A 13,578-nucleotide genomic window follows, 5' to 3' on the forward strand; every position below is an offset into this window, starting at 1 on the left:
AGCCTGCAAATACAAAATTAATAAAAAGCAAATGGGTATATTCTTTAAAGCAAGATAATTCTGGTTAAACAAAATAGAAAGCGAGACTTGTAGCAGCAGGTTTTAATCAAATAAAAAATAAAGATTATTCCGAGTTCTATTCACCAGTTGTAAACATTGAATCTTTCAGATTGTTAATTGCAATTGCATCTAAATTAAATTTATTTTTTAAGTTTTTTGAAGTTAAAACTGCATATTTATATAGTGATATTGAAGAAACTATTTATATGTTACCTCCACCTGGTTATGAAAAATGACTTGGAGATGAAAAAGTTTGTAAGTTGCTAAAGAGTATTTATGGCTTACCACACTCTGATAGAAACTGTTATATGCCTATAAAAGGTGAATTAGAACTAGGTGGCTTCTGACAGTTGCATGTTCATTAAAACTGTTGATAAAAATAATTTTATATTATGTATGTACGTAGATGATTTAGCAATTTTTTTTTCTAATAATGATGATGAAATGTATCAAGAGATTGTAAATATCAAAAGCATATTTGAAGTGCATGAGAACAAAACCGGTAAGTTTTTAGGTATGGAAATTGTTAAACATGAAAATGGGATTAGTTTGAGTCAGTCTGAATATATTGAATCATTATTAGTTAAACATAAAAATGTAAAAGTGTTAAAACTCCAATTGTAAAAGGAGAAGATATGAGTTTCCTTTCTACAAATGAAATGATTGACATCACGATGTATCAAGAATTAATTGGTGAACTTTTATAATTAGCTAATAGAACGCGGCCTCATTTATCGTTTGTAACAACATATTTGTCACAATTTGATCATAAACCAGAAAAAAAGGCACTATAATTTGGCTAATTTTTTAATGAGTTCAAAAGATAAAAAATTGGCTTATGACAATAAATTTGGTTTTCTCAATGCAAATTCTGATGCCAGTTTAGGAAATGCAGAAAATGGAAAATCATTCTCTGGTGGTGTAATTAATTCTATTAGGAAATTCATTAATTTCACGGAAATGTCATACACAAAAAGGTGTCAACATGTGAAGCTGAATTATTTGCTATTTCTGAAATATGTAAAGACATTATTTGGACCGTAAATTTATTAATTGAATTTAACTGTAAACAATTTATAAATGATGCTGTAACCTTTTAAACTCAGATAGTCAAGCAGCAATTCAGTGGGTTAAGTACACCAGGTCTTCAAATAAATCAAAACATATGAACTTACGTTTTCATTTTGTGAAAGATTTGTTGGAAGACAATGTAATTAATTAGAATATGCTCAAACAGAATGGTTGATTGCAGATTTTCTTACAAAAGATATAAGTGAAGAAAAGTTAAAATATTATGTGAAAAATATTTCGTTAATTTCTAAATTTTTGTATGTACATGTAATGTTTGTATTGTTGTGTGTACTTAATAATTTTTATGTGTATTGTTATAAATGTTTGAAAAATATCACTCGCAAGAGGCGTATGTTGGAATGAAGCGAGTGAACTATTTTTTCTCGCGTATAAAAATACCTGTGTGATCATGCTGCTGACTTCGTTCCGGTGCATTCGTCCCTCGAACTGCTTAACATGATGCGGCGTACGAAACCGACAATACCTGTGTTCTTTTCTTTTCTATGTTTAATAAATGTGCTGTCTTCAAGAACCATGCAGAGATTTATTGAAAATTAACAACATTAATTGAACATCATCTTTTTAATAACTTCCTCACTAGAAGTTATTAGTAATTTATTAATCATTACTATTATTATACACTGCGTAAAAAAAGTAGAAGGACAGTCGTTTTTTGTACATTTTTCTTTTATATTTTTATCCTGCCTAATAGATTCTTATGTAGGTTTTATTTAACAATGTTTTTTTTTTATTTTCATGTAAAAATGAAATAGCGACTACCACTAGAAAGACGAGAATATATGAATTACAGTGTGTAAAAAAAAAGTAGAAGAACACCTACAACATTTTTTTATTTGGTGGAATGTGAGCGAGTAGAAAAGAAAGTATATACTTTTTTAAACTATATTTTTTTCTCAAGAAAACGTATTTTGTTAAAAATTTCACCGATGCTTTAATTTCCGAATGCCTATAAGTATACCCTTAAATGATTTCCAAAAGGGTCAAATTGTTGCATATAAAAAAGAAGGTAAAGGTATTGGGGAGATCGCTCGTGTTCTGCAAGTCATCCCCAATACAGTTTCTAACTTTATTAAAAATTCAAACAGAAACGGAATAAGAAAAAGTATTGGTGGTCCTAAAAACTTTACGCTTCGTGATGAAAGAAAACTTGCTCATGAGCTTAAAAAGAGTAATGGGAGTGTTGCAAAAGCAGCAAATCATGTGTCCAAGCAAACAGTATACAACTCTATCCAAAGGTCCAAAAGATTCGTTTTCAAAAACCGAAGGCATCATCCACAGTGGAAACAAACACATATTAATAATCGTTTGTCTTGGGCTAAGGAGAACATGTCATGGCCCACAGAATGGATTTCTGTGATATTTTCAGATGAAAAAAAGTTTAACTGAGATGGTACAGACGGTTCTCAATACTACTGGCATTGTTTGAAGAATGCTGAACAATATTATTCAACTAGACAAATGGGTGGAGGAAGTTTGATGATCTGGTTAGCACTTGGTTATGGAGGTAGAACAAGTTTGGTCTTTGTCAACGTAGGCAGAAGCATACAGACTACATTGATGTTCAGAACTCTAAGTTTCTTACTTATGCCTCTGAATTAGGAGGAGAACAGTGGGTGTTTTAACAAGATGGAGTCTCAATCCACACCACCAATGGAGTCAAAAATTGGTTCGCTGCAAATAATGTGCAGGTTTTACAATGGCCAGCTGAAAGCGCGGATCTGAATATAATAGAAAATAACTGGGCAATGCTTGTTCGTCGAGTATACGCTGGTGGGAATCAGTTTGAACTGCTTTCTGAGCTTCGAGTGGCATTAAATACCCAATGGGATAATTTTTATCAGAAATCCAATCTTTGTATTGGTTTATTTACCAACAGAATATTCGAAGTCATAAAAGCTAATGGAAAAGTATTCTTTTCTAAAACTGCTTGTATTTTGTTCTTTTTATAACCGTCATTCTGGTTTTTTACACGGTTTCAAATAAAAGAAAACCTTATTAATAATAAATAAATTAATAATAAATAAAAGCAAACCTCAAAAAGCAAAAACCTTATTTTTTTTAAAAATCTAGTGTCCTTCTACTTTTTTACACAGTGTATTTACATTATTATTGTTACTATACAATGTACTAAAAATCATTCATTTTATTACAATCTTATTTCATGGATCCGGAAAAACCCACGTGGCAAAGTTTCGGGATTCGAGACTAGAATCCATTTCCAGTAATGATTCTCCTACGCATGCGATCTTAGTGAAGAAAAATGCAATCAACCATCTTCTAGCTGATGTGGTGGTGAAGTGTGGAGTAGGGGATCCCGGAACTATAAGGTCCATTCCAAAGTAGCCCTTTGAAATTAATGTTCAAAAATGAGATATTAATTGACCAAAACTAAATGAAATTGTATAGGCTAACTTATAAAATTCTCTGTTTTCTTCTTTTTTTTTCTCTCTTTATTTTTACTTTTTCGAAGTATACAAAAAAAAAAAGTATTTAAAAAATTTGAACTCGAGATTTTGACAAAGCTTTACGGTTTAGAACTCTCTGAATCTATCTGTTACTTTATTTGTTTGTGAATACATAAATTCAAAACCCGCCTTGAGCTAGGCGAGCGAAATTTGGTATGTGATCTTCAGAAATCTTTTCGTAGGAAATCCAAATACAAGTGAAAAAGGTCATTGCAAAATCAAATCGCCAGAGGAATGAAATTTGGTATATAAGTAAATTTCTCAATGAGTTAACCGTTTTTCGGTCTGTATTTTATCAACGCGATAGCTTGCAAAGATTTGAAAATTAAAAAGAAAAAAAAATTGTAATAAAGAAAATTTTGCACAATTTAGCATCTAATGGACAGATTCATATCAAATTAGTCAAAGGGTTGATCATTTATCGGTCTGTATATTAGTACGCCTGTTAACACAATAGCTCAAAATAGCGAAGTTTTAAATAAATGAAATTTGATGCGTGATCTTGCTATAAAAATGATTGCTCTCTGTCAGTCTTTTGTTTCAGTCCATCACCGCCTCCCATTTAAATTCATATATAGCTTTCTTTAATATAGTAGGCAGTATCAAACTCTCATATGCGTAATTCGGAAAATAAAAATCTGAGCTGTCATGGCATTTACGTCCGCAATTTTAACACATTTAATAACACTTTTAATTAAGAGCATGTGAAAACGTTGTGGGGAGACGACTCCCGTTGCTGCATGTTTTGGGTTCATTTATTTTCCATATTTATGAAAAAATCTGTGGAAATAAGTTATTGCGTTAAAGATTTCAGAGTTCAAAGGATCACGTGAGAGGTTTTCATTTAAAGTATGCATAATAAACACGAAAAGAAGAAGCACTGAAATTAAAAATGAGAGTTACTCATATATATAGTTTTTGCACAATTCGAAAATAGCCAGTAATGATAGGATCAATATCAATCAGATTTATTTAACATGGTGTAATGGCATTGAAACTAAATGATGTAATGTGCGATTATGTAACTCTTATTTCTTTCTACTCATTTTATGCCGGATTTACACTCGGCCAATTATAAGACGGCAGCGCATGCATAGGAAGGCTAAAAAATGCTGTACTTCCATGGCAAGTAATGGTCGAGATCAGACAACAATATGCCACTATATTGTATTTTTTTTTCCTCACTGCACACGCGTTTCTAGAATTTGTCGGGTTTTTTTTTTTTTTTTTTTTGCTTGAAAAAATGGATCGCTTATCATATATTAATTCCTAAATTTTTTGCTATTTGTTCTTTCTGATGCAAGGTTGTGTTGCTTTTTTTTTTTCATTTTATTTGACCATTTCTTTTCTATAGTTTTCCAAATTTAGGAATGTTAACCTTTTTTTAAATTTTATCATGTTTCTTTGTGTAAATATCCATCATTTTAATATGATACGCAGTTGACAAGAAAATTTCAGGGACGTAATTAAAGTCATTATAGTTAATTAATAGTCAATAATTTATAGTCAAGCATGGAATGCCTGAATCTGTTATGAAATTGTGGCAAACATAAATCAGTCTACGCCTGCGCTGCCTACTAGCTTCCTTATAACTGGCCGAGTGCAAACCCGGCATTATTGAAAGAAAAGCTTCATTATACTGACGCCTTCAAATAATTTTATTTTTGATCACTTATTTATTCAACGAGGATAAATTGGTTTTTGAAATGATGCGGCGTAATGCGTTTAATTACTGATTTTGCTGCATAATTTGATGGCGAATAGTTAAATGAGAAGAGATATTAAAAATGTTACGCATAAATCGATGCAAAGTATCAAAGAACAGAAATTAAAAATGGTGCTTAAGGCGAAATTAGAAGCGATTAAGGCGTTCATAAATGGATGGACATTTTTAAGTCATGGAATTTTCGGCTAGAAGACAGGTCTGCGCCGTGTTAAATGAAAAATAATTAATTTTTAAAAATGACTTCATAATGAACTGGAAGAAGGCGACATTTATTCCTGACTTAAAATATTCTAATCTTATTAATTATTCATAGATCTTATTTTATACCCTATCAAGCGAAAAATTTCTCATTAAAGGCATATAAAAAAAATGGCTGCGAAAAGCTTGATAGAAGTTGGAAATAATCCTTATTATTTTTTTATATTTTTAGTTGGGATAAATGTAACACGCATTATAAGTTATTCATGTTGCATAAGACAATGAACTAACGATCGGAGTGCAAAGTGGATGTAAACGCCCCACGGAATTTCGGGAGAGAACTCGAGTTCGTTTCTGTCACTTTTTAAAGTAGAATATCCCGAGAATCAGAAAAAGTAAACCCATACCTCGGATGCCATTTGAAGTCATTAAATAACTGACGACAACAATTAAACAATTAAGCGGAAAAAAGTCATATTATATCTGGAGCGCCGGTTTCTGTCGCTTTGCCTCTAGTATTATACGAATAATATTTTTAACAGAAAGCATGCAGGTGGCATTTATTAATCCACTCTTTCAAGGATGTCCAGCCAATTCTCTGTTAGGCAAAATCACTATGGGTCATTTAGGTAGTATCTGAGATAGAATTCTTACTTAGTTTAATTATATAAAGACAGGTAGTCTTCCTTGAGGATTTTCAACAGAAATTAATCCTCATTTGTATTTCTATTGGAAGAATGTCAGAGATTCTTAGCGTAAAACTGCAATAGCTCTGATCCATTTGCTGCTAATAAGGACATCAGTCTATCAGTTTTCGAATAATGCTAGCTGAGGACACAATCCTTTCAGATTTAAATGATGATATTAGATTTACAGCAGTCGTAGCTTGTAGTCATTACGGATGTAAATATCATTTGATTTTACTGATCAAAATCAATCTAAATACATAGAAAATCCACCGGTTCTAGTGTTCGATTATTTTCTTGCAGTGATCCATTTCGATGTTCAGATGATTCGGCACTGTGATTTTATTAGAACCAATCCATAAGATGACCCTGATTTATCGAAAACTCAATAAATCTTTCCAAGGATTATAAGGCCTGGATATATCCACGTTGACGCAAATTGAGAGATAACTAAAAAATCTGTTGAAGGAATGACGACATAAAGAAGCCACAAGAGAAATTACCATCCGATCATAAAACTACAAATCTTGTCGATACTGCCTAGTTCAGTGGTGGTCATTGTTACACAAGAAGAAGCCCATAGATAATTTCCTAGCCCTTCGACCTTTAAGAAGATCAGTCCAGTACCGTGTTAAATCTTTTCAAGACATTATTCACATGGAGGATTTATTCAACCAATGCTTGATAATTAAATAGTCTCGATAACCTTTCAAGAAAGTTTAAAAAATTAAATATGTAGGTATGCATATTTTTCATTCCTGCATATTGTATCGATTTTTCTCTTTCTGTTGTTGTTGTTTCTGCGCTATACCATAAAACCAAAGATATCTAAAAAGTCCAAAAAATAATAGATGATCCCTTAAAATCTCAAAAATAGTAAAATTTAAACATTTAAGAATATGATTGGGGGAGGCGTGATTTGCCTTGCACCAAGGACATTCAGCAAAGATCCTCCGGCCGTGTTGGTAGGTGAGGGATTTGGTGTGCCCACTCAAGAAACGAGAGAGAGAGATAGTGCCGTTTTTTTTCTTTATAATTACAATGAAAGGATTTGAATGATATTTTTTGTTGTCCTTGTATATTTAAAGAATTGTATTATTTTTATTTTAAAAACATTTCGAATGTAGTGATCACTAAAGATTCAAGCCAAAATGATCATTACAAGCGACGTACCCTGTATTTCTTTGTCCCCTCTATAAAGTTATTTAAAAATCAGATTTTTGATATTTTTCGATCTCTAGTGTTGCTTATTATCCAGTTCTACCTAATCTTTTTGCCTTCTGTCATTAACAATAAATTCTGACATTACACATGATATAGTAAAACTTGAGAACAAAACAATCTACATTATTAGTGGAAGATAAAACTCACAAGGGATGTTCACATATTTTACATGAGTTTAATTTACATGATTTCGACTTTCTTGAGAACTTATTTGTGTCTTCCAGAAATCTTGTAGATTGTTTTGTTTGTTGTATTGCACAATGTATAGTGTCCAGAATTATCGTTAATGACAGAAAGCAATGAGAGTAGATAGACCCATGGGAAGTCGAGAAGAATCAGAATAATTTTGAAATGTCTTAAAAAAGGAAAAAGGGAGGGAGACAGAACGTTCAGATTTTTCTATCAAAATCGATGTTTTAAAAGGCCATTTTAATATTTTCTCAATCTGTAATCTAAATTTAATCTAGGTGATTAGAGATTTGCAGAGAAAGTAAAAGTATTCAAGATGTGAACTAATTTAAAATAAACCCTTTAATAACATTTTCAATAAATTGAAATAAATATCTGAAAATAGTAATGGACATTTCAGAAATGAACGGTTATTTTAAAATGTACAGATATAAAGTATAAAAAAATCGTTATAAAAATACAAAGATGAAAAGAAATTCGAAAACATCAAATGATATTTTCGAAACTTTTTGTGACACGAGATTAATTTAATTAATTAAAAATAAGAAACCAAACGATAAATTAGAAGTGACATCTGAAGGTGACGTTACTTCAGAAAAACGCCGAATATTACTGAATTAAGATAATGGCGATATTTCCAAGAGTTTTTAATAAGTATTGGCATTGCTGTTCATTATAAAATGATTTTCATTATCACATTTTTATAAGTTCACTGACTGATAGAGAATATAGAAAAGATAGAAAAGTGATAAACTTTATATCTTTTTTTTTTTCTACATTAAGGAACCACTAATTTTCTTGAAAGCGTTTTGTAATAAACAGAATACTAATGAAAATAGTGATACAAAATTAGTAATAGACAAAAAATAATGTTATTATACTTACTGCCAAGTTTTCTCACTTCATTTTTATATTTTAACCTCTGACTCAAAAGAATATTAATGTCTAGTTGGTAATATTTATGTAAGTAAAATTATTACACAATATTTCAGAACAAACACATTTATTTTCGAAATAAAAGCTAAATTCTAATCAAACGAAATCACATTATGAAATGAGAAATATCTATCAAAATAGCTTTGAACTTACAAGATATATTTCTCTGGAAGACATCTATGAGCTGGCGGTTAAAATGGATCGACTTCTCTAATTTTTTCTGCATCAAGAAGTTTAAACGTATGTATTCCGCTAGATCATAGAGTATTGCATCAGGATTTTCAATCTATTAAAATACAGAAATGCTTTCCAGTAAATATCTAAATAAATATATTAAACAATAACCAAATTATAAACAGAAAGTAAGCAATTTGATAAAAATCAGAATTTGAATGAAAATACAGCAGTAAAATGATGTAAAATCGCTTTACATAATCTGACTTAAAGTGATATTATTTGACTTGGAAATATCAAATGATAATTAGAACTTAATTATCGAACACATTGGTCCAAAGTCTTGTTCAGTGTCCGAATATCTTTATGGCTGCAAACCCTCAATCATTTTAATAATATTTATTAGCTGCTAAGAAAATTAACATTTTTAGGGTAGAATTCAAAGACAATACTTTGGCTGGTTTTTTTTTGTTGGAAACAAATTAAAAAAAAATAGTACAATCATTGAAAAGCAAGTTTTATTTGGTATCAAATTAGAGGTTTTTCTTCCACTGTTGAAAAAGGCAGAAATTTAAATATTTGGCATTGTTTTCAAGCAAAATGTTTTGAGGTTTTAAGTATTAAAAGTAAATTTTTATTTCGTTCTTAAAATAAAAACATATAAAAATATTATTTATTTTGGTATGTGGTGCTTCTCAAATTCCTGAAAGGTCTATAAAATCCTAAAAAGAAAACATCTAAAATTTTTTATATAAAAATTATTTTAATAAAGCTGCATTATATTATGTAGTGTGTGCGCTTATGACGCTTACTCCAAGATTGAAAATTAAACTTATTCTGTTGTTTTACATTTAAAAATGAACAAATCAGGAAGATCCCATTTAAATGCCTTATAAAAAGCTATAATAATCTCATTTTGTTTCAAACTAATTACTTTTGAAACTTCAGAAACCTTGTTACATTTATAGACGATCTTGTTGAATGAATTAAGAATATTTTATTCAAGATGGGACGCAGACAAACAATTTAAAGCACATTTTCTTTTTGCTGTAACTCATTGGGAATGAAATCTAGAGCTTTGGGTTTATGTTGTCAGAAAAGATTTTGTTTATTTCGTTTTTTCCACCCGTATCTTTCAATCAATCCACTTCCTAGTGGTGTTTGAGAACCCTTATCAGTATCGATATTGGGGTGTTACCATGGTAACGTCTTTTTACGGAATGCCTAGGAGGAGGGAGAAAGAGAATTTCGAAATTCTAGAATTAAAACGGGTCTTCTCAGAAATGCTGACTATATAAGACGCTGAAAAAAATTAGCATGCAGATTTAATTGAGTTTATTTCATCGGACAGTTTCACTCAATTATCTAATGAGAATTTTTAAAAATAATCTCGTACTTAAGAATATCTTTAAATGGAGAAAAACGTGTAGACAGTGAAATGTGAGACAAAAAAAGAATATTTATGCGCTTGCGATAATTTTCCTTAACGATGCTGAGATGGAAGGAGTCATCAGTCTTTGAATTACAGTTTTTTTTCCTGCTGAGTATAATACTTAGTACTTGAGACATTCGAGTTAATTACACCTTAGAAAGACACGCTCCAATGTGTATCTTATTCATCTGTAATTTGAACACAGATTTGGTATTAAAGAAATTTCAGTTAAGAATATATAAACAAGTAGATTGTCATCTTGCATTATGATAAGATTTATCTAAAGAAGGGCAAGTCATTAAATTAGTTTTGTAGTTCGAAAAGTTAGATCTTTGATTTAAGAATTCTTAGCCGAAAATGATTTGTGATCTGGTTAGAATCAATGACTGATTTGGACACTTTGCAGCCCTAGACAGTTCATTGCTTGAGGTTCATTTTTTAACAACTGTCCAATTTATTTCATAGATTCATTGTTTTCACATTTCAACAAATATCATATTTCAACTAGTGTAAAATATATCATAGAAAAAGCGAGTACAGTAATAAAATACAGAGAAATTGAGTATAGTTATTAATTAATGATTTCTTTACTTACCAATAAAACCATTTGACAAATAATGAGATAATAAGGAAGTAGGCAAATAAATATGGCATTGAAAGTTATTATTTTATGGGACTGTCAAACAGAATACAACATGACAAATTTAAATTTAAAATAATGTTTTCCAATATATTATAAACCATTTTTTTCTTTAAGTTATTTAAGAATGCTAAGTTTTTTAATTTACGCTATAATTAATTTACGCTTTGTAAATTAGCTTTCCAAAGAGAGAATTTATTGGATTACGCTGCCGATTCAACTGTTCCTCCTCTTATCTATGCGATTCTGGTTTTATATTTCTCGTAACATTGCATCGAATGTTCTAAAATAAATGTTGGAACTCGAATTCTAATGGAGTTTCGCGAATATCCGAGAACATTTATTTTTGTCCCCAAAGTCGGCAAATTCGTAGCCAAAACCAAAGTTTTTTTTTTTTTTTTTTTTTTTTTTTTTAATTATTTGGCACTTGGCATTCACTGCTACAGTTACCTGTAAATCTTTCTTTCTTACCCTAAAATGAATTGAGCAGGAAAGCAACATTACAAATACGTTACGTAACGATACGTAAAGCCTTTTTAAAAGTATATTGTCTTTTTAAAAAGGCTTTCTAGAAAATTTTGAATCGAAGAAATATAACATTTTGCAACTGTAAGAAACATTTTTATATAGTTCTCCAACTGAATTTTCACTGATTTGTTTTCAGATTATATTTAATTCATTACTTTTCTTATGGTAATATTAGTTTTCCTTTCTTTTTTATAAATATTTATAGCCCAGCATTCAATTCAGAATCTTTGGAATTGATTATTTATTGATTTGTTGAAATCATTCCAAAGGATCCTGCTTTTGAATTTCTTTGTATCTGTGATTTAACATTTCGACGCTATTTTCATATTTGCAATTTCTGTTTTGTATATGTATAGCATTTTTATAATTTTAGTCATTTTTAACTAATTTTTGGTCATTATGTTGACAATTTGCAATTTTGTCCATTTATGTACGCAAATCCATAAGACCTTAAAAAATGAACAGCTAAACAATTATACTGAAATCTCATCAACTGATTTGCAGCAACAATTCGTACTGTGAGGCTCATAACAAAATAGTTAAATTTTCACAAATATGCTCATTTTTTTATTTTTTGCTTCATTTCATTTGTATCAATAATCTTCCCTATGAATTTGGTTTATTTTATTTTATCACTTTTGTATGACTTGAAATTATATAACAAACTACTCAATGAAATAAAAAAACCTATCTATAGAAGAAATAAATACCCTTTCTTTTCAAGAGAAATGTTTAATTAGAGAAATATTTTGTTAAAAAAATGTTAGTTTTGACACAGCTTATGAAAACTGCTGTTTAATGAGTAAAAAACAAGATTAGTTATTTGACAAATTAATTGTCAAGAAAACGTCGAAGAATATTTAAAACTGTTAAGAGACATTGCACAGTCTGTTACCATTGTATTAATAAGATTCAATTTACCTTCTCTTCAGCAGCTAGTACCGCCGTCATTTGGTTACGTACGTCGCATAAGTTGTTTATTTCATCAGTCAGATGGTAGTTGGCTTCTTCGAACATGCGGAGATAGTTTTTAAGTTTTTCGAACCACCGTTTCATCTTGTTAGCTAAAAAGAAAACTAAGATGAGTCATTCATGCTGGATTCATTACACAAAATGTTTTCCGAATCGTTCTACTGAAATGTTTTATTAGAAAAATAAATCTGAGTAATCAGTACGAAACCTGTAGAAAAATTTGCACGTTAAAATTAATTTTTAGCCTGTAAAATACCCCCTTTGACAGTAGAGACAGTCAACACTTCAAAATTTAGTCCGAAATTTTGATTCACATTTTTATCTGGGACACAGCAAAAAAGTAAAACATAAAATTTGAAAAAACACAAACCCTCTTTTATAGAACACCCCTCTCCTTTAAGGTTCCAGTCCTCCTCCCCTCACCCCATGTCTTCCCTCTCACTCTCCGTTAGGAAAGCGGAGTTGCTAAAATTGGCGTGTCTTACATAACCTATAAAGCAGTTTTTTTTTGCATAATCTCCCTCTCTTTCTTATATATATATATATATATATATATATATATATATATAATTCTTACTTACAGTTTATCATTCATTGTTGAATGGCACACAGTCAAATGTTAAAAAAATGGTAGATTCAGATTTTTTCATTGAACAATTTTACAGCTGTCTTAGTTCAATGCTTCACTTAGCCAATTAACAGACCTGTAAAATATTATAAGAAATACTAGTAAAAGGATTCGCCGTGTCATCAAAACCCCCATTTATCCAGACGAGATAAATATAAATGAAATCACGATTATGGCAATAAACTGAAGGCTTAAGACAACAGGAAATTTGTCTTAACCGTCGCCAGACAGGCAATCATTATGGCTCGCATTCTTAAAGTATAAAATCTGTTTTTTTTACAATAAGATATTTCATCAAATAACTGAATTACTCACTTAAAAGGCAATAAATACATAATTTAATTTGTTTAAGATGTGATGTGTTGTAAACCCTTTCCGAGTCTTATTAAATAGTAAGGTGAAATTTCAATAAATGTAATCCGTTTCAATAATTTAACTCTTAGAAAAACTAGTATTCTGGGTGAGCAAGCTGGTCGCCAATGGTGGTTAGTTGCTAATATTATCCCTTGGTTAAATATTCTTTATTTTTATCAAGTTAACATTGCAATTTTTATTTTTGAATTGTAAACTATCACATAATTTATAACCTATAATCCTTTGCAAATTTTAACCAAACAAATTGAAATAA

General features: G+C 30.2%; 1 protein-coding gene across 3 annotated transcripts in view; it reads right to left on the minus strand.

Moving 5' to 3' along the window:
- LOC129966567 (putative leucine-rich repeat-containing protein DDB_G0290503) overlaps positions 1-13,578 on the minus strand; it is a 206,199-nt gene that overhangs the window by 14,752 nt on the left and 177,869 nt on the right. For 2 of the 3 annotated variants that reach the window (XM_056081022.1, XM_056081023.1), the window contains exons 15-16: positions 12,272-12,414; positions 8,730-8,862 (exon numbers count right to left, since the gene is read on the minus strand). In XM_056081022.1, the coding sequence (XP_055936997.1) occupies positions 8,730-8,862; positions 12,272-12,414 (276 nt within the window). Of the gene's footprint in view, positions 1-1,715; positions 3,498-8,729; positions 8,863-12,271; positions 12,415-13,578 lie in introns of those variants that run through there. The other variant, XM_056081024.1, reaches the window with a different exon arrangement.

Source organism: Argiope bruennichi, chromosome 4 (genome assembly GCF_947563725.1).
Source record: "Argiope bruennichi chromosome 4, qqArgBrue1.1, whole genome shotgun sequence".
Taxonomy (NCBI): Eukaryota; Metazoa; Arthropoda; class Arachnida; order Araneae; family Araneidae; genus Argiope; species Argiope bruennichi.